At 38.6% G+C, this 27,482-nt stretch overlaps 1 protein-coding gene across 39 annotated transcripts in view; it reads left to right on the top strand.

Annotated features, from left to right (window-relative positions):
- The window catches only part of ARPP21 (cAMP regulated phosphoprotein 21), a 142,555-nt gene that overhangs the window by 40,787 nt on the left and 74,286 nt on the right, over positions 1–27,482 (top strand). For 31 of the 39 annotated variants that reach the window (XR_005601492.1, XM_019285500.3, XM_039549624.1 and 28 more), the window contains 7 exons: positions 677–766; positions 4,823–4,967; positions 6,220–6,298; positions 7,633–7,692; positions 8,596–8,736; positions 24,136–24,244; positions 26,042–26,143. Coding sequence is in view for 38 of the 39 variants with exons in the window: in XM_019285500.3 (XP_019141045.2) it covers positions 677–766; positions 4,823–4,967; positions 6,220–6,298; positions 7,633–7,692; positions 8,596–8,736; positions 24,136–24,244; positions 26,042–26,143 (726 nt within the window). In the remaining variant the exon portion in view is untranslated. The remainder of the gene's footprint in view (positions 1–676; positions 767–4,822; positions 4,968–6,219; positions 6,299–7,632; positions 7,693–8,595; positions 8,737–24,135; positions 24,245–26,041; positions 26,144–27,482) is intronic. The other 8 variants (XM_039549613.1, XM_039549612.1, XM_039549614.1 and 5 more) reach the window with 2 other exon arrangements.

Genomic DNA, 27,482 nt, shown 5'->3' on the forward strand with positions numbered 1-27,482 from the left:
TGCTGCTGGGCTTGCTGTGTCCTTGTGTTAGACAGCATGTGTGCTTCTATGCACCACTGGAGAAGGAAAAGGTTCACTCCTTTTGCTTTAGTAATTAATGTTTCTGTTGGAATTTTATTTTAATGGAATAATCTTGACATAAAGAAGCAGAAGTTGACTAGCTTCCTGAGGGGAAATGGGTGGGGGCAGGTGTGGGAAGGAGCTTCTAGAAACAAATAAAACCCTGAAAACCTTCTTTTAATTTTTCAAGTGCAGGTCCATAATACATGCACACTTTATTATCCATGTTTCTTGGATATAATACTACTAGAAGAAGGGGAGGGACTCCCAAAACAAACAAAAAAATCCCACAAACCAAATCAAAAGGAGCCTTTGAGTTTATGTTAAATTACTTTCAGTATTGGACTATCTGTTCTTTGCAGTTACAATTTTTGGTGGAAGTGAGTGAACTGTAGCTGAAATGATAGAAGCAAAAAGAAACCTACCACCTTCCCTGCGTGGCAAATGTCGTGCTGCTTAGAATCCTTTTTTATCCATGTCCAAGGCAGATGCATTTTTGTGGACTGGGTGGGTGATAGTTATTTGGGGTATTTAGCAACAGCTGATGAGGGCAGCTTATGTGACGTGGGGTCAGTAGCAGTGCTTCCTGTTTTGTTTTCTCTCTCTCTTAATTCAGTCAGGAGCTAAGGGAAAACTCGTGCGGAGTCTTGCTGTGTGTGAAGAGTCAGCCCCTCGCCCGGGAGCGGAAAACCTTCATGACAACCAGGTACACTTGCAATCATTGCTGTTAGCTGCATGGTTGACCTCCATCTTCAGTTGCATGATTGTGTTACTTAATCGGGCATTTAACAATGTCTTTCTTGGGGGAAAAATTACATCCGACAATGAACGTGTTTTTATGGAGTTATCTGGTTTAGCGTGAACTTTAATTTGAAATACTACTTTTGTACTATATCACAGGGTGTTGTTTGCTTTTTTTTCCAGACCCCCTGAAAATTTCAGCAAATGGAAAAGAATTCAAAAGAATTCAGATTTTAAAATTTAAAAAAATAGTAACAATCAAAAAGAATATTAATATGTTCTTTTCTCTAAGGCTATCTCTTTCAAGGCTGCACCAAATACAGTTACGAACATGCTCTGATTTGTGGTTCCTCTTAAGACTTCAGTTCATATCAGTGTCCCCCTTCACATAAAATTCAAAGGTCCTTCGCTCTCTAAAGTACCTTGGTGGAGCCAAGGATGCCTCCTACTGAGTGGCATTCATTTTTTAAACTCTTGGTGTAAATTATCCTATATCAAAATCGTGTATTTGAGTTTATCTGTACTAGTAGTGTTGTATTCCCATCAGCTGGTAGAGTTCTGTCCTCTGCACTCCTCACCTTGGACAATAACACTGGTGGCAGTCTTTGCAGACTAACTTCAAAAAGTACTCCAAAAAGCAAAAGTTAAGCCTCAACTACTCCTCTTTGCTTGCCTAGTGAGAGCAAGGCTTAAAAAAGCCCAACTAACTAAAACCCAAAATATGATGAACACTGCCTATAATTTATGAGATGTTTATGTGCAGTTGAAATGAGCCATCGAGAGAGCTTGAGCAAGTGGCTTCTTGTGAGCTTAGCACAAAAATAAAAAATGACATTTAAGTGTACTTTCTCACTGTTTCCTCTGTTGACTTGAAATGAAACAAATCTGTCTCTCCTCTTAGCTCATAAGTAAGGAGAGGTTTTTCTATTTTTTTAATTTTATTGAAAGACCAAAAACCAAGTTGTTTAGCAGCAGGACATTTACATGTTCTACTGCTCTACAATGATGCTTATGCAGTAGATGGGCAGGTTATTTTATCAGTTCTGTTGTAGGTAGACGCTTTCTGCTTGACTTGCATTACTCAAAATGCGTGGCTTTTGTTCCAATTTTGTTTGTATTTTCTATTGTTTAATGGAGAATGAAAAGGAGAACAATATAAAGAGATTGTATGAAGCATCGCTGGTAGTTTATAATGTACTGCACAGGACCGGTACTAAACTACAGAGAGACTGGCAGGTGTTGAGGCAAAATCCCTATCCTTAATCCAGGCAGAGGAGGGGTTCCTGTTATACACAGCCTTTGGTCTTGCCTGACTGACCAGCCTCAGCAAAGATTTCTTTGACCATCTTAAATATTTATGGGAGATGAAATGTCTCCCTTGACCCCAGCATGTTTTCTAAAGGAGCAATTGGCTTGGTGTAAATAATTAGATAGGAATTGCCCTTTTGCTCTTGCTGGCCATTAACTAATGAATGTGGCTCAGCTTTGCCATGGAAAGCTGGACCTGCAGGCTCCTCCTTGGGCTGGCTGAAGGATACAGGAAGTTTTGTGCCAACCAAATTGTTTTGCTTTCACTTTAGAGAAGAAATAACTTATTTTTCATTTGGAATTATTTTTTCTTAATTTTTATTTTGTCTTAATGGTTTACAAACCACAGGGAATTAATTATCAGAGAATGTACGGTACCTTGCCAGAACTACTGAGTATGGATTGTACTGCAGACTTGATGTTTGTATTTATATTTGAATACTTGCCTTCATTTTCCTGTATAAGGAAAAAACTTGTTTACCTGTATTACTTGATCTTGAGTGCTTATCCAATGGTTCACTATGTCCTTACTTAAAAGAAATGTTGCCTTTAATGTTATACTATAGACCAAGAAGTGTATTATTGCAATTTGAAAATCTATTTTGTTGTTCACTCTACTTGTATCAATGTATTTATTAACATTGTATTTTATTATTGAGAAAAATCAATAAAAATCTAAGAAAATATACAGTAGCTTGCTTTCACGACTCTACAGCCCTTTTGTGTGTTTTTTCTAGTGCAAATACATCGGTATTATGTTACATGTAAAACAGTATTTACTATATGTTCATATATGTGCTTTTCTGTAAAGTCTGTCATTTTCATAAGAGCATTTTTAAGAACCACTGTTAAGTTTAGGATTAATATCCTGGGAACAATGTGGCCAGTTACATTTTTCTCCTGTTGAAAAGCTAGCAGCACAGTTGCTCTGCTCTGGGCAGTGCAGGGAATCAAGTTATCCTTTGGGGTCATTTGGCAATGGTTGATCCAAAGTTTGTTGTTTGAATGAGAAATCAGACTGCCATAAGAAGTGAAAGAAAGCAGGCACAGCATTAGTTCCCTGAGCACAACTGAGCAGGTTAGGAAACATCTTTCAATGTATCCTTACCTGAGATGACCAGGAATTCTCACTCTTTCCCTCTGTAGGCTCAGATTTTGGGTAACACTGTCAGACAAAACTAACAGGAGTAGGGATTAAGGGTGGTAGGTCAGGTTAAATTTTGGGTCCAGGTCTTTGTTTTTCTTTTACAATGCTTTTCATCTCAAGTCTTTTGTGCCACATTCAAACTTCACAAAAAGTCAATAATGATTAAGCTGAGAAGTTACCAATTTCTGTCTTACTGTGGCATGTTTATTTTGATACCTTGTTTTGTTAGGACCTTGTCTTACATGTCTTGTGATGGCTGATTTGTAGTTCTTTAAAGAATTCAGAAACCTAAAATTTGTAGTAATTACTGGAAGCATCTTTTGAATTGCTAATGGTTACTTACACACCCCTTACTTTAAAGTTTTCTATTGATCTTTTGGTATGCTAGTATTCTTTGAAAAATAGTGAAGGAAGGGAATTTACTAGCATACAAGAAACTCCGGTTTTCTCCAGTATTGGTGAATTAGGTTTTCATTAACATGATGTCAAAAAATTACCAAGCATGCAGGACTCTCTTCTATTAAAGAAAACTGCTTTACCCAGGGAGTTTTGTGACAGCTTTCTTCAAATGTGCTTTTTTACACTACTTAAGCATATAGTATTTTCTGGGCCATTTTTTTTTCTTTAAAAGAATAAAACACAGAAGTATGCTTATTCAATTTTGTCCAGCCAGATTAGGATTTCTTGAAATACGAAAATCCTGCCATGGTAGCTTAAAAAGAAAACTATTTGGGTTTTGTTAAAACAAAGCCAGTATAAAATAATGTTGTGAGCAGGGAAAAACAAGTTCTTTAAAGAAAATTAGAAAATGCAACCCAGCTTGAGTTCTCAGTTCTTGCTAACTTTTTGAAGCTGAAGCATGTTTCAAAGGGACTCATAGTCTCTGAAATACTGAATTCTTGAGGGTAAAATTTGTGATGCTTTTTGGAAGTTCACTTACTACTACATCCTTGGAAAATCACAGGGCACATTTCCCCGCTTTTGCATATGTCTTTAAATATGAATTACCTGATAAGTTAGTAAGCCCTCTTGTATACCATGGAGTATAAAATTTGCTGGCACTATTCTACTATTAGAGCCAGAAAACTCCATTTAGCTGATACTACACTTACATATGTAAAACAGTTCATATCAACCTGCAGATTTTCTAGTGAAGGGAAATGAGTTTCATTTTTCAGATGTCTATCCATTGATCATCACTTAACAAATGTAATATTAAATTATAGAATTAATTAAGAAAGGCCATATGAAAAGTATTTCGTTATTCTGAAAAGTCTTAAGGGAGAATTACTGAAGTGTAGAATGATACAGTCCCCTTAATAGAGGTAGCCTAAATTTTATAACATTCAAAATATTAGAGAAGAAATACCTACTTACCACTAGAATTTGGCCTCTAAGATGTCATTATTCTCCTGGCTGCAAAGTACTGTTTTTCAAATAGGAAAGAAATGTATCTGGCTTCAACTTTTCTAGCTACACATAGTTTAATGCCAATATCTGCAGTTTGGAAGCCATGGGAAGCTTACTGAATTTGGCCCATAATTATCTATTTTTTTTCCTCAACAGGAATCAATCCAGCTACAGCTTTCAAGTTTTCCTAGTTTGCAAGAAGAAGATAAATCTAGTAAAGATGACTCCGAGAAAGAAAAAGAGAAGGATAAAAATAAAGATAAAAACAGTGAAAAAAGCAAGATCAGAATGTTATCAAAAGGTGAATTTAAAAATCTTTAAATTATTATAATTACCATTGTAGAAAGGATTCTATGTTTTTACAAGGATTTATTTCTTTATTTGTGTATATATACACAGCAGAAGTGTTTTCATACACTGAGAAAATTTGGAACCTGAAATGTGTATGCGTAAAAGTTATTTTCATACAAACATTAGGCTTTAAAAGTGAAGAAACTTTCCAAACTGAGGTCTTTTATTAGATGTTATTAGTTTTCTTTAATGTAAGATAGATCTTTTGAATGCTTAACCATGTTGGTATAAAACACATAAATATATAAATACATGTGTGATTATATACTAAGTGCATATAGTGTATAAGACACTAATACACTTTTATCCAGATTAATGATAAAATATTGGCATGTAACTTGTGCAGTGTAGGCAGCAGAGAGTAATCCTCTTCACTATTGCTCCTCTCCCATGGAGAATATATCCTAAATGCTGTAAGGAAATTAATCCATGACATTTAACCTGCATTGCAGTCTACTATTATCACCTACCAAGACTTCTTCAGGAAAGATGTTTATCTAAATTTGGTATTGCTTTCTAAAATCTTTTCATTAATCCATGGTACAAAGTTGCAGTGTAATCACTCAAAAATAATCATTGCCTACCTGGGTGTGGGTCTGCAGCTGGTGTGAATTGTCATTTGGCTTCAATGGAGCTCTCAGAGTTCACGCCAACTTGAGGATCTGTGTGTGCATTTGAGTCAGGAGATTACGCTGAAAAATTAATTCTGGCTACTGTCACGCATCCCTATTACCTGCCTACTCCCAGGTGTCATTGGATTTCAGTCTTTTAATGCAAATAGAGTTCCCACTGGCATGATTCCTCATTTGCTGAGTGTACAGCATTTATTAAGTGACGCAAAGAGACATTGATGAATAAAACTTCTTTTTCCTAATTTTAATTTTTTTTAATGGTTTAATGGAAGAACTTGGCAGGGTCTTGAATGGCCTTGAAGGTTTCCTGTGTTTTTCAAATGACCAGCAGTTTCTGTCAATGTTTAGTTTTGATGCTGTGTTCTCAGTGGAGTGGTACAGAGAAACCATGAATGTCCACCTGATGCTTCAGAAAATTGATCTTTCTTGGCTGAACTCCAAATGTACATTTTCTTTCAGAGCATATGTTTTCAGATTGTTGCTGGAAAATGGACTTTGATTTATAGCATAGTTAATCGGAACTGTTGAAATGAAGTAAATGAGTGGAGGCTGTTTGTTTTTATTTTTCAGATTGCAGTCAAGAATATACAGACTCAACAGGCATAGATTTGCATGAGTTTCTCATTAACACATTAAAGAATAACCCCAGGTAAGTATTTCCTGCATTAAAGCTGACATTCCTGAAATTGTAGCTGGCAGTCTTCGACTTCCCGTAACTGTACACTGTGTTTTATTTGTTCTGGAGATGGTTATGAGGGAAAATGTAAAGGAGGTAGGCTGTTAACTGAGAAAAATGCTATAAAAAGTCATCAACTTCTACTCCTCCATCCAGTCACCCATTGCTTAATTTCACTTTCAGTAACATCTGGTCTTTGTCCTTACCTTCTTGTATACAGCTCTCCATGGTGATTGCAATAATATATTATAACTATCGCAGTTGGAGATTTGTATATGAATATAAAGTAGCTTCCTTCTAGCAATGCTGCACACAATTAAAATCCTGTGCTCGTTGCCAGATTCTGCTCTCAGTATTCCCATAGTTTTCATTTGGAGCTACAAGCCCATCTCATCATTAAATTTGCCTCTAAACAGCCAAGGAGAGATCTGTAACATTTTTATACATTGTGATTTTCAATGTTCGTTTCACTTGGATCTGTTGAATAGGTACCATGTAATTCTGCAGTTATTCCTAGGAGAGCTCTGAATAAACGGGTACCGAACAGCTTGCATATCCTCTTGTATAGATGATGGAAGGTCCTTCATCCTTTAGTTGCTTTATCTGTGCAAATTGAGAAAGTTCAAAAGAGCTAAGGGATGATGGGACTCTGTCAAGCTTAGAAATGTGTGGAAGTACGCTGCGGCAACTTCTGAATGTTTTTGACAAGGGAGGAGGGGAAAAAGGAACATCTGAGACCTTCCAATTAAAAACAGAGCATTTTTCCTGAGAAATACTCTGGCATTGCTTCCTGGGAGCCATGGTTCAAAGGTGGTGTTCTCCATTGTGTTCTCTAACTAAATTAGATGTGTCCAGCTTTCTTGCAGCAAGTCAATGCCTTGTGGAAGATACGTCTCAGGAAAAATGTTGAAAATTTCTGTGGGTAGCATAAATTTCTTCTTGTGAAAGATCTAGCTTAGCTGGAAATCTCATTTTCCATCAAAAAAGAGTGAAAAAGGACCAAAGCTATCCATAGCAGTGAGAGTCTTTTCTAGGCAACACATTGATTGCAGCCTGTTGTGGCTGGAAGCACTTTCAGACCATAGCTGAGCTCATAGAAGAGTAGAATCTGTATGTCAGTGAAGATGCAGAAAAGCAGGCTGTAGTCTTTTGCAGATGATCCAGGGTAAAAAAAGCATGTTTCATTTTTAATCAAGATGACTGACAATGCTTGCAAAATGGCCTTACAAACATTGATATATGAATATTTTCCTATAAAATGTCTATTCATAGTTGATGGTACAAATCCTTGCATTTCTTTTTGACAGGGACAGAATGATACTCTTGAAAATGGAACAGGAAATTATTGATTTTATTAGTGACAACAAGTAAGTTGAGTTCCACACTTGGTTTATCAAGTCACATGCATGTGTGGCAGTGTGAGTTGCGTGAGGGATACACTCATATGGACCACAGTGCTCCTGAGGGCTGTTACTGGCACGCTGCAAGAGCAGGCTTCTGTTTTCTGCCACGTGGTGGGACTGCTTAAAATACAGTAGATGTAAATGAAAACCTTTTGCTTTTCATTGTGTTGTAATTGCACTGGCTCTGCTCATTTAGATCTAAAAGTATAATTAAAGCTTTTAGCGTAGAGAATAATCAACTATGTTATCTCTTGGCTTTTCCCTTGTGCTATGTTATTCTAATGCATTGGAAAATAGAACTGAGGTGGAGAGATTCTTGCTACTATGTGGTCTTTATAATAAAATATTCCTGCAGCTTTAAAAATAGAGAGAATAGCAGCAGAGGAAAAATTTATGCTGACGGGAAATAAGCATTTTGTCAGAAATAGAGGAGAAAAGGAGTGTTTGCCAAACTAGATCTTTCCAGAATTGCCCTGCATATGACCTTTGGGAGAAAGGCAGAAATCTGTTGCCAGTGTCTCAGCAAATCTGTAGGATTGGTTGTGCAGGGAGCATGAGTGCATGTGGGGGATTGTGGCACGAGTTCTTCCCAACATACAGAATACTGACTAGGTACCGTGAAGCGTGAGCTTTGTTTGTCCCAATGTTGCACACAGAAATGTGCTTATTAGAAATTCTAAAATTAATTCCTTTTTTTTTTTTTTTCTTTCAGCCTTTCCGTAGTAAACTTTTATATGTAAACGTGTAACGGAGAAGTTTTCAGTGAGATTTCTGTCCCCTGAATTATCAAATGTATTGTTGTTTTCATTTGTTTATAGCTTAGAGGGAAATGTAATTATCAGTGCTATTTGTCTCCTTTGTTTCTAGTAATCACTATAAAAAGTTCCCTCAGATGTCGTCGTATCAGAGGATGCTAGTGCACAGAGTGGCAGCTTATTTCGGAATGGATCACAATGTGGATCAGACTGGAAAATCTGTAATTATCAACAAGACCAGCAATACAAGAATGTAAGTAACAACACTGTTGTGTTTTTCCTTGTTCCCTTTCTCAAGACAAGAGCTGGTTTGTACCATGACTGCACAGTGTAATTTTTTTTGTATTTTTTTAGATTTGTTTTTGCAGCAGGAGTGAGTGCTCTTTATTGTTTTCTAGGTTGGGAAGAGAGGACAGGGCTCTCACGGTGCAGTTATCTAAGGCTATAACAATACATAAGGAGAAGCCAACCTTATTGGTCCCCTTGCAAGAAAATTAGCACAGTATCTTGGAATGTTACTTTTCCTGATTCCTTAGTGCCACCACTTTGCTACAGAAATGAGCTTGTTGCTTTGCAAGTCACCTGATGCCATGCAGCTATGTCCTAAATAACCCAAACATCTTTGGAAGATTGCCTCTTTCCTTGTTCTGGCTCTGCCTGCTTCAAGAATCATTTTCCGCCCAGCCTGATTATTTAGGATTTGGTTCCCCTCCACCGCCTGCCACCATTCATTCCCTTTTCTTCTCCTTCCATCCTGGTTCCACTTTATTTTCCATTCAAAGCTCACTGTTTGACAACAGTGTTTCTGTGAAACACAAATTCCTTCTGATGATTCAAATGCATTGCAAAATTCTTGGCAGATAAAACCTGTGCTGGCATGAGTTCTGTGCTCCTCCATGAACCTGTGTAAAGCTAACCAAAACTTGATATGAGCTGCAGTAATGTGTCCGTGCCTAAACACCATCACTTTTTCTGCCAAGTGCCACATGTGTATTAAACATAGCCTTCCTCTCCCTCTCTACCTATAAACTAATGAAGAGGAAGTAATTACAACTGGGTAATGAAATTTTGGTATCTGGTATTGCAACAGGAAAGCCCCATTTGAAAATTGTGTACTTCCTGTATTCAATTAGTAGGAGAAATATAAACATTTATTTCATTTATATATCCAGTAGTGAGGTGATTTATATATATCCAGTTGCAGAGAGTATTTTTTTAATGTTATTAGCTTCTCCTGTAGAAGGGTGGAAGGACTTGGGAATGGTGCTGTACAGGGCTGGGAGTTGAACTCAGTGATCCTCGTGAGTCCCTTCCAACTCAGTTTATTCTGTGGTTCTGTGACTACCTAATTTTGCAAGATCAATACACATTTGTATTTGCTATTCCACTAAGCCCTAAAAATCTTCCATGTGAATGTAGTAAATTTAAGATCATGGGCAATTTATTTTAGGTCCTTTTCCTGGGCTGTCCTTGAGATACTTGGACATCTGTGAAACAGCCCTTGGGCACTAATGTTTTTAAAGGTTTGAATAAAGTGTGCACTAACAGTTTGATTTTCAGAAGTCAAGAGAATTACAGTAGCTCGATGAAACGCTCAGGCTGCAAAGGCTTAGCCTCAGGGTCTGATAATACCTGCCCCCTGCTAGGGCTGTCTTTGGTTATGAATAAGAAAAAGCTGAGTATGCAGCAATCTGGTGCTCAGTTTTGAGCTGAAAGCGAGTCCCCTCTAAATGAAACACAATCATGTTTGAATGCTCTTTAAGCATTCCTCTCTCTTATAGAGTCCTCCCTTTTCCCTTCACATCTGCATCACTGTTGTAGTGCACCGAGTGCTACGGACCTTTCCCTCACACCATTGCCTTCTCCTGGTTGACGTGATAATAGAATAATACTAGCGCATTAATATCTGTAAATGCCTTGCTCTGTTGCATGGCTTTCATCTCAGAGATGGGTAGCATGGAAGTGCTGTGGGAAACGCTTACACAGGGCTTCTGGAGAGGACACTGAAGCCTTCTTCAACAGTCAAAGCTTTATCTGAGTGCTCTGGTGAAGCTGTGGCTTCATGCATGGTGGGAGTGAGCAAGAAAGGCTATTTGCTAGGTATGAACTGCCATCCTTGCAAGCTCAGCAGGCAGGATGTTGTAGGGATATAATGGATCTAATGGCCCTTTCAGCTGTGGTCTTGCAAACTGGAGGTGAGGCCATTAAAAATTCCTGCCTAAATATTCCAGAAATAAACACAGGGCTTTGCCCCTCTTTTGACTGTAAGTACAGCTATTTTGTAAGCACCACACAGGCTGCAGATTTCTTCCCTCTTCAGTGATTTGGTGGTAGGTAACTGGATTATACGAAGCTCATATTGCCTTGTGGTGCTTCCAGTGTTATTTACATTATTTTGGTATTACCATAAAATAAAGCTTTTGTGAAGTGGCTGTTTCTTTTCATAACTGGAGGATATGGCATGTTTTTTTAAAATGTCCCTGTCTCTGACAGAAAACATTTGTTATTATCTAGCATGAATAAGGGCTGATGAGATTTTATTATCCACAGCAAATATTGTGTAAGTTCCACATCTGAAAGCGTCCAGTGTGATTTCATATGTTCTGCATTTCACTACTCTCAGAGGAGACAGTTTTGTGCAGTTCAAAATCAACACCGAATACTGGGAATGTGTTGACTCTATTAATTACTACTTGGACAGTATCCAGAATACCGGAGAATCTGAAGAGCGTCTGAAACGCTGTTCACCGTGGTTATGATGTGCTGTAAGACTGAGCCTTGATAGCTTTATGTGAATTTATGGAGAGGCCCCACAGACAGATGTTCTGAAGATTTGCATTTTGGCAATAAATTATCTCTTTATAGCATGTGGTTTCCAAACTACTTTAGCTACTACTGTGGAGAGAGAATATTTTTACATACTCAAGAATTCATAAATTCAGCACTGGCTGTGACTTCTGTGTACGTGTGCCTGTTTGAGAAGAGCATATGACTCTGCAGTGTCGCCTTGTGGGCTTGAATAAGCACCTTGTGCTTATTTTTTGGCTGAGTGAGGGTTCATGTCGTATCTCTGCTCCCGCTTGCAGGCGATGAGTTCTTCCCAGGCTCCAGGCGGTGAGGTGCATTTATCCTGTTCAGCAGAGACCTCCTGTGCTCGCTGCCTGCTTGGAAGTACAAGTGTCAAAAGAGTTAATGGTTTTGAGATGAAAGAGCTGGCTGGAAAACTCTGGTATCAATGTTCCCATACGGGTGCCTCGGAAAGGACTAGTGTGTGTCAATCAGGAGATAAGAATATGGTCGGGGTGTTTCCGTGCTTTCATCAATTGGCTGTCTTAGGACAACATGTATCCACTTTTATGTACCTATGCCTGTAAAGTACCTACTTCACGGAGGTTTGGAATATGAGAAAGAAAGTGTTTATGGAAGAAGTTGTAGCTGGACGGAGGGCTGTGACTTCTCTGTTTGTCTGTGCTGCTTTACATAGAGGGAAAAACGATGGTAAAAAATTCATTAGGATTTGAATCTCTGGCAGTGCAATCCTGCAGCTTTCATGAACTCTCAGTGAAGTCTCTCTTAAAAACACAGTCAGACAATAATGGCAATTTTTCAGTCTGAAGAGTATTTATAATGAAGAGCTTAATCTAAGAATCTAAGATGCCTTTTTTTTTTCTTTAATTTCATTGGAATATGAATGAGTTATGCTGTTTTCAAAGCTTTTTTTTTAAGAAATGAAATTTTAAAAGATACTAAGGCAGTCAAGGTCCTCACTGTTTGTTGACTTTAATACAGTTAAGTCTCTAGCTCTCATTAAAGAATAGTGGATTTTAAAAACAAATTTTCTTTTCATATGATTTTTGAAATTTAAAGTAGGTAAAAAAAGGAGAACAACTTCAAAAAAAAAAAATTAATGATGTCATGTCTTACAAAAGTCCTGCCTAACTAAATCATCCAATTTTTGAAATCTTATTCTCAGCAGTATACATGAGAAAAATTGATTAGAGAATGAAGGAGGATTTTGCTGCTGTTATTTTGTTTTTATAGTCAAAGAGCTCAAATACTACTTAAAATGGGAAATATGCCTTGCTCAGTATGAAACTGCTCTAATACATTCTAATGTATATTTGTCTGTCATCTGTGTCTGCCTGTCATCTATCTAAAGATACACAGAAGTGTATGGGGAACTTAAGACAGTGAAATACGATATAAAAAGAAGTTTGGAATTGAGGCAATATGTTAGTGCGCCCGTTTGGAGCCAAAAGATGTGTATGTGCCACCTTGTGTTCTGCGTATTCCTCACAATTCCTATCAAACAACTGGAAGTACTTCAGAGTTTTTTGCAGAACTGTTCATATGGTTAGATGGATCAGATTCATTCACTTGACTATCTGTAGATAGGTGGAGAAATGTAGGGGATATGTGTTTGGTGTGTTTGGTAAATTGAAAGGATTTTCATTTGGTTGAGATCATCAGCCATGTGACAAGCATGTCTGTATCACAGCCCACACATGCATTCATGTGCTTTTTTTATGTAAGTGTGAGTGGCAGGGCTCATCAGAACCGAGAAGGTAGGATGCTTAGGATATATAATGCTGTGTTTAGACATTTTCATACATTCTGAGGGTGTAGCATAGCTATTATGAATTTCATACCAGTTCTCACATCCTTGGTTCTATTTTATTTTTCAAGAGCGTTGTGAGTTATGATCCTTGTGATGCATGGGTTTTTTCCTACTCTGTTAATATTATACTGCCTCAGTTGGAAAGTGTTTTGGTGCCTTTGAGACGCTTCAAAAACTTGAGGCAATATTAAGCTGTTATGTGCGTTACAGGGGTTCCTTACAAGCTAGAAATGAACTGTATCAGCAGAAGGAGACACAATGTTCAAGTTGTACTTTGAATAACCTGCAAGGCTTTTGTAGTTTGGCATACAATCTGTGTTATTCTGCCTCCTCTGTGTACGAGTGGTTTGAATCAAAAGCAAAGAAGAAAAGTTCTCTTTGGGCTTCTGTTGTGTATTCACTGAGCGATCTTGCTGTAGATAACATCTATGCTAGTCGAGGTGTGCTGTGACAATTTCACTATCTTCAGAGTCTGAACTTTTGTACAGGATCCTACAGGCATGTCAGTAAAATGGGATTCACTGAACATGGCAATTTCAATGAAGAATAGTTTCTAGAATTTTTTTTACCCTAGGCTGAAGTGCCAAGAAGACTTTCTTGAGATATCAAATGTTACAGCCTTTGGAGCATGCAGAAGAGTATGCCTTTCCCCTTGACTGAATAAGGTATTCAGTGTAAATGACTTTAATTTCTTTAAGCAGTTGTTTGCTGATGGGAAAGATGGGACATTTTAGCGATAGGGGAGTAGTGACAAATGTATACCTGAATGTGAATACCTTTTTTGTAAAATCTCAATCAAAGCAATTCAATGTTTGCCAGAGAATTTGAAGAACAGTTTTGTTACCCTCCCTGTTGTAAGCCAGAATAGTTATCTTGCAATTGGTTTGCTGCATGGTGTTAATCCATCTGCGTTCAAGCACCTTACGCTATTCTTAATTATCATATATGTACAGAGAGCAATGATCTCATGAGAGCAGAATTGCTTTATGAGCCACATGATGCATGAAAATGCACATGAACCCCCTTATTTCTGCTTTTATTATTTTCATTGGAGTCTGGCATTCTATTTTTTTCTTCAAGGGACTATGGAGTCAGAGGGCCTCTGTTTTCTGTTGTAGTTACCTCTTTTCCATCTTCTCTACAGAACAGTTGCTCCTTGGCTACTAAGAAATGAACAGAAACTGGAGATACCCAGACTTTCCCTCTGATTTACAATTGCTGTTGCTCAGTTGGTATTACAACATTTTCTGTTACAAATGTGTAGAGAAATAAAAGGGTGCATAGTGGATGTATGCAACTAAATGAAGAAACTGTATAACTGAGAAATAACATTGTAGTTGGCTGAGACATTTTGGTTTAAGATGAACTAATACATGATGCGACTAATAATTTAGTAAGAACATCAATAAAAGAATAATGTATAATAAAAACGATGAGGTTTTGTAGCTACATTGTAACATGTAGCATTTAAGTAACAGGTTACCTTACATTTTCATAGCTTTTAAGGTTTTTTCATACAAAATAATCTGTTTATTTCAGTCTGGGATTAAATTAGGAACATGATTAGAAAAAAACTTAGTTTTTATTTTGTTAATGATGGTTGAATTAGGACAGCCTTTTATTTTCAGCAAGCATTCTGTCATTTTAGTCATATGCCTTTTTTACATGAAAGATACAGATGAAAAAACATAAATACTTAGTACACTTGGAGTTGAGTTTAATTTGACTCTTAAATACTGGCTTCATTCTTACTTCAGTGTAAGCTGTATACTGGACCCATAGAAATTACATATTCTGTAAATGAGATGTTAGGGTTAATGAACCAGTTCTAATAGCTCCCATATTAAATTTTCATCTAATGTGATTTATTAAAACTAAATTGTTTATAATGAAGGTGGACATGTGCTCTTTACAGCTGTTCTATACTGTGATGAAATACTAGTTAAGTGTTATTTAGAGGATATCTATGGTATTTCTTCTTCTATTTTTTTTTCTTTTTAATCACACCACTTAATAGTGTAAATTTTATTAAACCTAGAAGGTTACTGTCACCTACTCTGTGTGGGTAGATGGAAGGTTGCCCAGGAAGAGAGTGCTGTGGAATAGCAAGTAGGTAATTTGGTTTAAGGAAGCTCTTTCTTGCATGAGTAATTAGTCCTTGTGCTCGTTCAAGCTGTAGTAAGAAAGTGCTCATTAATCAAGATGCTCTTTGGTCACTTATGCTTTCAAATCACTGGAGAGAGATCTGGAAATCTGAGATGGCCCCTGTGCTTTCCTCAGAGGTAACAGCGTATCTGTAGTAGGTGAAGTAATGCATTTATGTCTGAGCAATTCAGAAATAAGGTGTTGATATTTGAGCAAGTAAATGTTAGAGGTGGTTCAGAGTGGTTATATAATTGCCTTTTGCTCTTCTGTAGCCTGCCTCATTTTTAACGCAGGAAATAAGACTCAAAGAAATGTAAAAAGTATTGAATTTCAAGAAATCTTTGTCTATTGTTTCGGCTTGCTGCTTCCAGGGTAGCCTTGTGAGGCTGTCTCTGACAGTTTATTAAAAACAGGCCCTCTTCTTCGGGCCAGTGATTGTTCAGAGTATGACTTCTGATCCATGAGTCTTCCTGCTAGAGATGGCAAAAATGTTCGTGGCGCAAAGCAGAAGTCAGAACAAGAATTTGTTACGGTATTAATGTGTATACGTGAGGCATTTCAAGAGGACTGATAGTTTCTTTGTTAGCCTGATGGTTTTTGGTGAACCATCTTCAAATCTTCAGTAGTCTTCAAATCTTGAATTTGCTTCCTTTTTCTCTCTTGCTTCCTTGTTAATTTTTGAACTTCTGAAATAGAAAAGTGTAATTTTAAATAGATCACAGTAGTTATGCAACACTGTAATTTTCAGCCACTTACAGAATATGCCACATCCTTAAAAATCAGATATTAATGAATTCCGTAATAAACTATGCTACCACTTTTGAGCCTCTATTAGCTGGAAATAAATTGGTACTGTGTAAGATGTTCAGTTTCAATAGACACCCTGAATATCAAGAATTAAATCCAGCTGGGGAGAGAGCAGCAGAGGCAGGTCCCTCAGTAAAGAAATAATCTTAGTTTGATCACAGGAGGACAGCAGAGCATTTTGAAGCTCCTAAAACAGTCCCTGCCTGAGAGAGGACATTGTGCTTCTGTCCCGTCTAACAGAAGAGCTGATGCTTGCATGTGCCCTTGGCCTGCAGGCTTCTCCTCTGTATTCAAAGCCCATGTTCTGGCCAGAAAATACTGGGCAAAATATTGAAGTTTGTACTCAAGCAGATGTTCAGGGAGCCAGGAGGTGCTGTTTTTGCATCCATATCTTAAAACAGGATGGTTTTCTGGAAATAAGTTTTAGGAAAGCTTGTGGGGGTCATGAGTTGTGCAATGATACCTCAACATTAGATTGGGGTTTTTAAGTATTGTATCTTTTGAAATCCCTCAGAATCTGGCCCTCTGGTCCACAAGATACTTTGGCACGAAAGAGATTCCTGCAGCACCCTGACGGATGGGCAAAGGTGACATAATAAAGCCTCATAGTCACTGAAGGAGAAATGCTTCCATGAAGCATTCCTGCCTCTTTTTTCCAGTCCTGCCAGACTTACTTGCAACCCCAAATAGAGGGGAAGAATGTCTGTGAAAATAACTTGTGACTTTCCACATCCCTGTTTAATAATAACTGCTGAACGTGTTTAGAGGCCAGCTGCTGTTCCTAAAAAAAAAAAATAAAGATTATATAGTTTTATACCAGAGAAAAGGTACCATTTGGTTTTTTGCAGATTTTTCCCCCCTGTGCAACAGAGAAGGCAGCGCTTTGAAGAACTGTCTTGTACATTATTTTTTTTTAATAGCTTTTAATGTGCTTTTACCATCATAACAGAAGTTCTTAGTGACTCATATGATAAAAGCAGCAATCTGTTAATGAGGCATTTACCTTCAAATGCTTGCAATGCTATCTTGAGTGGTTTTAAGTATTAAGATGTGATAATATAACTGCACTGTACTTTAACAATTATCTATATTTAAATTCCCATTCTGGCTTTTTGAAACCATGTTTTAGCATCCATCAGCCCCTAAATACATGAAACCTATTTTCAGGGTGTAATTTCAGGCCCTCCTTCTTGAAAAATGTTGTTCTGATAGAATTTAATCCACAAATTTAAACTGTTGGGCTGGAATTCTGCCTTTTTCATTAAGTTGGGTGATGAGCCTTTTGACAGTGATGATATTTGCTTCTAACGTCTGTAAATTCTCTAACTCTCAGAATATGTTCCTGTGCCTCCACGATCAAAACAGGCATTTGTACTGCAGATAAAAGAGTTTTGCCCCTCAAGGTGTAAAGCAAAGAGGCAGCAATGCTTACATAATTTTGCTAGGGTAGTAATGCAGAACCCCAGGAGAGACTTCAGCCTAAAACCAAAAAAACACACAGCAGGCAGATACAGTAGATACTCACAAACTAGCACACTAGGAAAGGCCACCATACTGTGTCACAGCATGCCTTCAAAATAGAGGCCAACGTGATGATGGACTGAGCAATCAGTTTAATTAAAGACAAGTGTAAATAACAAGAAAACACTGTTAAACCATCAGAACACCTGCATAAGAGTGCCCCAAATCTTCACAACTTTTCTGAATCCTGTCAGCAGCAGCATTTCTCTCCAGCTCTTGCTACTCCATTGCTCTCCTCATGGCATCCTTGTATAAGATCCTTTTTGTCAGTTATTCATTTTGTTTGCCAGATGATGATTCTGAGTACCCCGGGTGGTGTTTTTCCCATTCCTAGCCCCACTAGCCTACCTACTTTTTGCTTCTTGTTGCCATTCATTCAGGAGAGGAATATTAACTCACTGTCCCATGTAATATGCATTAAATGAAGATTGCACTGCAGATGCAAAGTTCAATTTTTTGGGCTCCTGGCCGCCCCAGTGATCTCCCCTTTTGAACTTGCATTCCTGTGTGGGGTTCTTTCAGACAGCTGCTTGGCTGTTACCTGTGAGGCTTTTGCAGATGACTTACACTAAGTGCTTGCTAGATTTTTTTAACTGCATCAGGCACTGTAGTGTCAAACTCATCTTCTCCACACATGGTGAGGCTGTTGCTTCTTTTGAAAGGCATCTTGCAACAGCCTGTGTGCTGCGGGGCTGTCAGATACATGTGCCTCATAATAAAGATTTATGTGCTGTATAGAAGTCAGCCCTGAAAATACCAGACTGTTTGTGTGCTCTGCTAATGCAGTGACTAAGTCTTCAGAACTGTAACATTCAAAGCTCATGCTTGTCTCTTTCCATTTGTCCTTTTGGTGTGGAGTCTGTGCTTCCTGATTCTTAGACAGTTATTTCAGAGCTAATTAACTTATTTTAAATGAGTGCAGGCTTTTTTTCCCCCCTAGTACTTCATTTCTTGTCTTCTGTGCAAATAGAGGTCTATGAAACTGCATTAGTTTGCTTGGCAGGCTCAAGGAAATGCCCTGTTCCTTCCTTAGTCTGTGTATCCTAATAGCTATTACCATTCTGCAATATGTTTTTAAAATCTGTAATTTGATTAAATTGATTAAATAGTGAATACCTGGTTAAGGTAGTTAGGGCTTGGGGTTTTTTCATTGCCACTTACAAGGGTTGAGTCAGAATCAAAAGCATTAAATGAGCATGTAATGGGGAATTCTCCTTAAAGAGTCCATGTAAAAAATATGCCTGAGGGATGAACTCTGTTTTCTGTCATCCAGAGATAAATTGAGAGGAACTCTACTGAAGGGAATGGAAGTAGCTTGCATTAAAGTCACCATAATGATAGAAGAAAAAAAATCATCTAATGCTATAAAAAAATCTTCTTTTTTTTATTTTTCCTTCCTGATGCACAGAAATATTTTGCTGCTTGCTCCAGCTTTACCATTTCCAAAATACAAGCTTCCCTGTAAGGAATGAGTCCAGAAAAGTGCCTTTGGGGCCTTGCTTAAGTAAGGACTGAAGATAGCTTTTAAGGAACTATAACATCAGAAAGGAAAATGGCCAACTTATAAAAGAAAGAACAGACACAAAAACCATCTAAAAGGTAGTGATGGGGGGTTGATCCACTATGGATTTCTTACTATATAACTGACTCAGTGTTTCACAAAATGACAGCATGGTTAAGGATGGAAGGATTCTGGAAGTCATCTTGTCTAACTCTTGCTCAAGCAGCACCACCTGGACCCAGTTGCCCAAGACCATGTCCAGAACCATCCCTGTCTTTGCTAGTGCCTGGTCACCCTCACAATGAAATGATTCCAAGCACAGAAAGAAGAAACTTCACCCATATCTTGAAGTGACCATTACAGTACTCTGCCAACAGAAAAATGAGTCTGAAAGAGTTGAAATGATCATTGGCTGCTGGGGAAGGAGCACAGATGCAAGAAATGGGGACACAGTATTGCCCTGAGATTTTACCTGGGTACTCTCCCCAAGTCTGGACCTGACATTGCACAGAAGTATGCAGAAGTGCTCCTGAGCCAGGGAAAAACACTGCATAGTAGGGTTAATGATGCCTGTTACATATTGTGTCCACCTTTGGTTAAACTGATCCCTTGACAAGAAGTGGTATCTTTTCACTGTGGGGAATAAAACAGATTAGGAGACTGTTTAAAGTGATGCAAGCAGACTTCGCAGAAGTTTGCAGATGCTCAGAGTGTTTTGGGAAGCTTTTAATGGTGAAATGTTTGGATGCTGCAGGATACCTACTGAGGTTGGCTACCTGGAGGTATTCTGCTGGCATCTATCTGAATATCATGGTGCTACCTTTCTGGGCGGGATGGAGAGGAGAGGCTGCTTTGTCTGCTCAAAGGGCCTGTGCTTTCTGGCAGATCTGGGAGTGAGAAGGGGACTGTGCAGCTGCCTGAGGATGCACTGACTTACTCTCAGGTCTAACCTCCATTAAGCATTCATAGTGCCTGATCAAGAGTTTTACAGGGAAGGAGGAAATGTGCTCTGCATTTTCTTCAGAACCACATTGCCAGAAAGGTGACTAACTGAGCTACCTGACAAGTGTTAGGAAATATGAATTCATATGCAGTTGTGGTTTTGTGAAGTTGCATTTTCAGGACACAGATGTTTTGCTTTCATCAATACTTTCAAGCAATAAAAATTTGGGTGATCAAAAGGTTATATTAGATAAAACCAAAACAAAGAAAAAACTATGCCAGACTTTACATCTTTTTAGCCTGTGTGCTTTCCCCCTCCCTTTGTGTTGGTTTCTGAGCCTTTAAGCTATAACTGGGTCATACTTTTCGGTTTTCTCAGTAGAGTCCTCAAATTTAAAAAATCCTATTGACTTAAAAGGTATTTCCTCCTTAAGCTTCTTTTTCTGGAATAGTAGGCTTTGAGATTCTCAAGTGATGCACTAATTCCATGGGGGGGGTAAATGAAATACCGAATGGGCTAAATGAAATCCATCATACAAGTAGACAGCATGGCTTGTAGGCAAATATTTGCATATCTTTTTCCTTGCACGTGGCTCTTACCAAGTAGGTGGGTGTACTGTCACACAGGGTCAACCCACCAATACAGTACAGGTACTGTAAGTTGTTTTGTTTGTGATTTGTAGTTTTTTTTGGAAGATCCCGAAATAGTGAAGAATACTTGAGTTAGTGATAAGGCCTTCAGAAGTTCTCAGAGCCTCTTCAAAAGGGCTCTGCAAGTCCCATTTTTAAAATTAAACTATTTTTAGGATTTGAAGACGTAATTTAAGTATCCAGTGTGGTAATAGTGAAGAAGTTCCTGATTTTTCTTATTTTTGTAGTAATAATAGTAATAATTGTAAACCTTGCTTTGACTTCAGTAAGAACTTAATTCATGCCATACTAAAAATAATCTTGATAAATTCACTCCCTTACATGCATGAACACAATCTTATATATTGTGCTGACTACTAGTGGCAGTATCAGCTAAAAAAGCTTAGAAGAGTAAATGTGATTGTTATTAATTTAGGACTCACATGAGAATAATTCCCTGCATCTGCTGTATTACTGTAATTATATACGGTGTTAATATATTGACACCACACTGCATCTTGCACAAAATTGCGCATTATTTTCTTCTTTATAACCGGCTGATTCACCTGAAAATTCATAAACTAATGTAACAGATTTCCCCAGAATAACCACAGTGTGTCTGCTTCCTTACAGCAAATGCATTATATAGTTACAGGGAACTTTAAAGCTGGGAATGTGGAGTTTACACTGACTTCCATCAGTGGAACAAACCCAAACGTTTGCAGAGTCAACGTGTTCTCTACCCAAGTCATTCAGAACATTTGGTTTCACTTACTGGTTTTGAACATTGTTTGCCATCTGTATCCTACCAATAATTTATTTTTGCAATAGATGTTAAAAAGGAAAATGCAGGAGACAGTATTGAAGAGAAAAACACATGCGCATGTGTGAATATCTTCTTTGAAATAGTCTGTTTCTTTCAACTGATGGTTTTCAGTGTTTGAGGGAGGCCTGCAGGTTGGTGTGCCTGAAGATCCTTGTTGCTGTGGTATCCTAAATCTCACTTGACAGTCTTCCTTCAGGCTTTGCATCCCTATTAACTGAGTTGGTCATACTCTTGGGGACCTTGCTGATGGCAGTGGCCCAGAGCTGCAGAGATGACTGAGGGCGGTGGACCTTCTCCTCACGGTGCTGAAGGTACCGTGGTGCTCTGGAGTGCTCTGCACATTTGCAGAGTCTCTCTGCCCAAGCAAATTTCTTTTCACAACTGAAGACTGATCACCTACTGGGCTTGTAGATTAATTTTATTAAGAGGCACATACTGAATCATTAATTTTGACTCATGGCTTGATCTATACTTCTCCTATTCTCTTATGAAAAATAGAAAGATTTTATAAATAGTAAATGAAGTGAAAATGAGATTTAAAATTTAAAATAATGCTATGAAGTATGAGAATCATGTTAGTGTTTAAATAAGTTGGTAATTGGAGGAGACATTTTTTCAAATGTTTATTTTTCAAGCTTTTTTTCTCTCCAATTTTTGATTACCTTTTTTCCCCTTCATTTTAAAATCTAATTAATTTGCTTTGTATATGGTTTCGTAGATGCTCAGCAGATAGTTTACAGCTCTAAATTTTACACTGATGGTACAACTGCAGAAATTTTGTTTGTGCTTTAGGATGTAAAAAAGAAAAATAGCACTTCTCAGACAGTCCTGTCAAAGCACAATATTTGAGTGATTGAATCTTCGTTTCTGGCTGTGCAAGCATAGTACTCATTAATGGGAGCAAAGGGAGAACAACCCACCTAGCAATCCATTAATGGGGCTTTGTAGCCCTTCTGTTTATGAGGAAACATAATGAATGACCCATTAGATGATGAAATTACTATGCAGAGAGCCATGGTCCTTTGGGCTTTCCTTAAAGAGGGCTAGTAGGGCATCCAGGGAATCTAGTGACTTGGACTCTATATCTACAAGCAATGCTATATATCTGTTGGTGCCAGCAGCTGTGATGGTGAACAGAGATTTCTTGAATTGTCAAAATCTGTGGAAATCAGGACAGTGTGTTTTGTCACTTAGTCACAAAAATGTAAATTGTGAGCAGAAGTGGAAGTCCTCAAAGTTCACACAGAAAGAGAGGCAGGATAGCTGGTGTGCCTTACTATTTAATTTCTTACAGTTTATTACAAACGTTTCCTGTATATTTGGCAATGAATTGTTATGGACTGCAATTATGGCGTGAATATGTGCTGTATTTTGATTTGAAATACATAATGCTGTAACAACAAGATGGTTGCTGATCTATGCATCTGGTTTAATTTTCTGTTGTGAAATAAGATCAAGCTGAAAGGTTTATTTAACGCTTGTAGAGGACTTTTATTTGCAAAAGCACTGACTTTAAATTCTGCCTTTTGATTTCTTCACCATTGCTTCTGTTGATGTCAGTGGAAGCTTCGTGTCTTGTTTGTGTAGGTATCTAGACATGAGCATCTCCTACCACCACTGCTGTTGGCAGCTCTTTCAGCACTGGGCACAAGGCTTGTGTTCCCTGACAGGAATCTCACTGTGTATTACTGCTTTTAAAACACAGTTTGTGCAGTAATTATCACCCTCAGTCAGGTGATAGCAGCATATGAATGTGAGCCCAGTTCTTGAGGCCATTGGTCACCCGTTGATGTGGTTGGGCTTAAGACACTGCAGATTTAAACACTGCAGGCTTGAAACATTACCCCTCTGGGAATTGTGCAGGCTGGAACATTATTTATTGACAGCTATGAGGCAATGGCAGTGACCAACTCAGCCACAAAAGTTGCTTCTTAAAATTCTCTTTTTGCACAAGGTGAAGTGACATAAGATACTGCTTTTTGCACAAGGTGAGAACGTGGAACAGCGTTGTAACAGCTTATAAACCTGAAAATGCTGAGCCAGAACCAGTGTGATTTGGATTTTAAAATAAATAAATAAATGTGTGAGTTAAAAGTGGTGAACTAATTGGTACTCTATGATTGTTCTGGAGTATTTTTCCCACTAAATGGTGATGAGATCAACTTTTGTTTAAGCAAAACATCATCAGTCCCCCGCTTTACTGGTTTTGTGTACTGGGAATGAGAAAACTCTTGGGTGTCTCGTTTTGGTTTTGTTTTGTGTTGTGTTTTTTAAGATTTCTACCAGTTTTTCCTTTTCAAGATGGATAGGCTTCACTAAGTGGCAGTGTTGCTGGAGATCCCAGCTACTGAAGGAAGCGAATTAACATACAGTATGGTAATTTGTTTTCCCTGTCCTTCAGTCACAGTGAGGAGAGTCTAAATATTTCAGTGACTGAGACTTTGGATTCCCATTCCTTGCTACACAACAACAACAAAAGCTATTTATAGCAATAACAGTTAGCAGTGATACAGCAGCCTCAGACAGCTATAGGCAGCATCTCACAAATGTTAACTGCTTTTGCACTGAATGCCTCTGTGAAAACAAAGAGCACTGAGAAATAAAGATCAAGGCAAAACCAAAAGAAAGATTTTTTTATTGCTATGTTTTACTTTGCTGGCAGACCAGAGCAAAGGTTTTCTGAACATTTAAAAGATGAAAAAGGTGAAGAATCCCAGAAGCGATTTATCTTGAAGCGAGATAACTCTAGTATTGATAAAGAAGACAATCAGGTTGGTTCTCGGTTCGAGAGTTGCTGAAATTTGTTCTGTTTTTGAAGGTGGGCTGACTGATGTTATTGTTGTTCTTCTGTTGTTGCTCTCCTGCTCCCCTGCCCTCCTGCCCCTCCCCGCCTCCTCTGGCATACATACCACCGTGGGTGGCATCAAGCCCCAGCGTGGCCGCTTCAGCCGTGGCAGTGTGTGGGTTTGCATGGGTGGTTTGCTTGGCGCAGGACTTGCTGCATGCCCGTGGGAGGGGGAATGCCGGTGGCTCCGGGCTGCGTGGAAGGCTGTGTCAGTCGCATTCCTCAATGTCTTGCCTAACTACGGCAGTTGTTACGCTCCCTGTAGCTTCCTTCTTCCGTTGTACCCATTCAGAGTTGGAGTTCAGTATGGAGCAGTGATGAACTGATGTAGCCCAAAAAGGAGAGAGGGAAAAAAAAAAGTAAAAAAAAAAAGCCCCAAATATGTGATGGTGAGGCCAGGTTGATTTTTTTTTTTTTAAAAACCGTCCTAAATTAAGTTTTGACCAAAAATAAATGAGGCTCATCTCTTAGTTCCCTTCCTCCTCCTGTGCCCTCACCACCTTTTACTGTCTGTGTAACTTACTTGCTTGTGCATGTACTGTGGCAGACGTTCCCCCCTGTGTTGCCTGTGCCATAACACTACCTTACCTTAGGTGAGCTTGATGAGTAGGGGAGCGCCAGGGAAATGTGTGTGTTTGTGCTGCCTTTAAAAGCAGGTGTTGTGCTGTTGCAATCCAGTGCAAGCTGTGTATGTGGAATAGATGAACAAAAAAAAAAATTATCTGAAACGGTTCTGATGTGATTTGCTTTTATGAGAAAATTCTCACAGGTAAGAAGACAGCGTATGCTTTCTTTGCTAGGGTTATATTTGTGGAGGAACCAACCAGTGAGTCTCTTGTTGCCGCTTCCCTTCATGTTTTCAGTAAAGGACTGATTTTTTCTTTCTTCTTTTCACCCTCTTTTTCTTTGACTTTCAGTTGTACATAGCAGCCTTGCCAGTTGTGCTGCATCCAAGTTGGCTTTGAAAAGAAACCCCAAGCAATTTCAGGGTGTGGTGACCATGGGGATCAGTCAAAGGAAAGCAGCATGACCTATCTCACCCCGTGCTGGGGTGCAGGGGGAGAAGGAGCAGTCCTTGAAACCCACTTGCCAATGAAGCGTTTCCCTGTGGGGGCTATCTTCTCCACTCCTCCTTCCCATGGCACAGCCATTTCCCACGCTGTGGTTTACCAAGAGGCAAAAATAGCCCTTCTTTTCCCAGCAAAACTTCAGTGGAAGGTTCCTTATGGTGTGAAAATGGTTTAAACTGTTGTGCCGAATATCCGGGACTTCTCCTTGCACACACAGACTTTGTGGGTTTCTTCTAGGGTTTACAGTTTAGCTCTTGCAGCCTAGTTACCCTCTTTCTTCCTCAATTTCGTAGGTAGCACACCACTGCCTGCCCTCCTGCTCCTCACAGCTGATACAAGAACCGAGAAATGTTAGCAGTTGAGAACAGTGGCACTTAGACCTGGGGTGAGCACACCCAATTTTAGGATGGCAGGTCCACAAAAGCTGTGCAGAAAGCCTCCTTTTGGCTACCTGCTCTATGAACCCATGTGCAGTATCTAATTGGAAATCCTCAAGCACCCAGTCTTGCAGGGTGCTTTGTGCAGGAATGACAGCTATCATTTTTGTGCTTCATTTGTTTAAGTGAACATTTATTATTCTCAGCTGACAGTTACTTAATGGCAGTTTTTAACAGCTCAACTTATATAACCCTCCTGGTTTTCTTTCTGCTCAGCAAAACAGAATTCTTCCATTTAGAGATGACAGACGAAGTAAATCAATTGAAGAGAGAGAAGAGGAGTATCAGAGAGTGAGGGAGAGAATATTTGCACAAGATGTGAGTAGTTATTTTAATTGCCTCTTTAGTGCCATACCTTCGCCGGTAGTCAGACAGTATTGCCCCCTCCTACAACAACACTGCAGCTGGACTTGCCCTGTGGAGCTGGAGATGACAAGGGAAAGCAGAGGGTGCAAGAGGAGCTTTAGAGGTATGGAGATTTGGCTTCTGGAGAGTGAGGTGATGAGAGTTGCAGGGAGAAGAGTAGAGGAGAGATCAGGCCCAGGATGTTGTCTGGGGAGTGCTTATCCTGTTTCTTTGAATGTCCATGTTCACTTGGCTTAGGTTTACTTCTTTTTTCCTTCTCTTTTGCTAGCCAAAGAGCAGTGATTTAAGTGGACACTCTCAATAACTTCAAATAGCTGTGTTATTTTATATTTTTTTCAAGGTGGATCAAATCTTTATAAGTGTCCTTCTGCAGAGACTCCTCATGGCTTTTGTTTTTTGGGCCAGTGCTGTAGGATCAAGACAATGAGAATAAAGAAAGGGCAGAGGTTAAACATGGAGTTGCATCATTTTTTTGAAATAACTGATTAAAGAACTGTACTTCTACCATCAGAAAGAGTTAGTCATGCTGTTGATGATTATATTGTAAAAGGAATACGATGAAGCAGACATTATAATTCTTGCCCTTACCAAAAATTCAGAACTTGTACAACAAGGTGTATTGCTAAGGAAAGCGTTTAAGTCTGAAACATCTATGAGCAATATCTGATGTTCCTGAAAAAAAGAAGAAAATCACAATTTGCTATAATACTGATGAGGTAATAAAAGGAAAAAAAAGAAAAAAAATCAGCATTTTAATGTTCTATCTCAGATCTCAGAGGGAGTTCTGCAATATAGAGGAATATGGTAATAAATCCAATTAAAACTATTTTTGAAAATCATATTGGGCAGTGTCCTTTTAAATTAAAACTGTTCATATGTTGCAGGGCTAATAGTGTTATTATCTGGTTTTGGAGTTGCACACGTCCAGGTTGGGTTTTTTTGGCAGAATACACTGTATAGTTTTAAGATGTGTGTTGTTTCACTTGCTTCTTAGTACATAGCTAGCTACATCTAAATGTTTTTAGTCTCAGTATTTCTTTCTTGGCTGAGATGATTCCAGTTAAAGGAGAGGCCCTTCAGTTCATGTTTTGGTTTCAGCATGTGGGTCTGCTGTAAATACTGTCACAGTCTATACATGGTAGAGTTGCCAAGTTGTTCAAGAGCTCCAAAAGCCGCTTTGCAACAAGTTTCTGATATGAAATATGCAGGTTTTGGCATATTACGAAAGAGCTTACGCAAAACCAAAAAATCTTTGGGTTTTGACGAAGGCTTTAGATGAGGCAAAATGCTA

Source organism: Corvus cornix, chromosome 2, assembly GCF_000738735.6.
Source record: "Corvus cornix cornix isolate S_Up_H32 chromosome 2, ASM73873v5, whole genome shotgun sequence".
NCBI classification, from domain to species: Eukaryota; Metazoa; Chordata; class Aves; order Passeriformes; family Corvidae; genus Corvus; species Corvus cornix.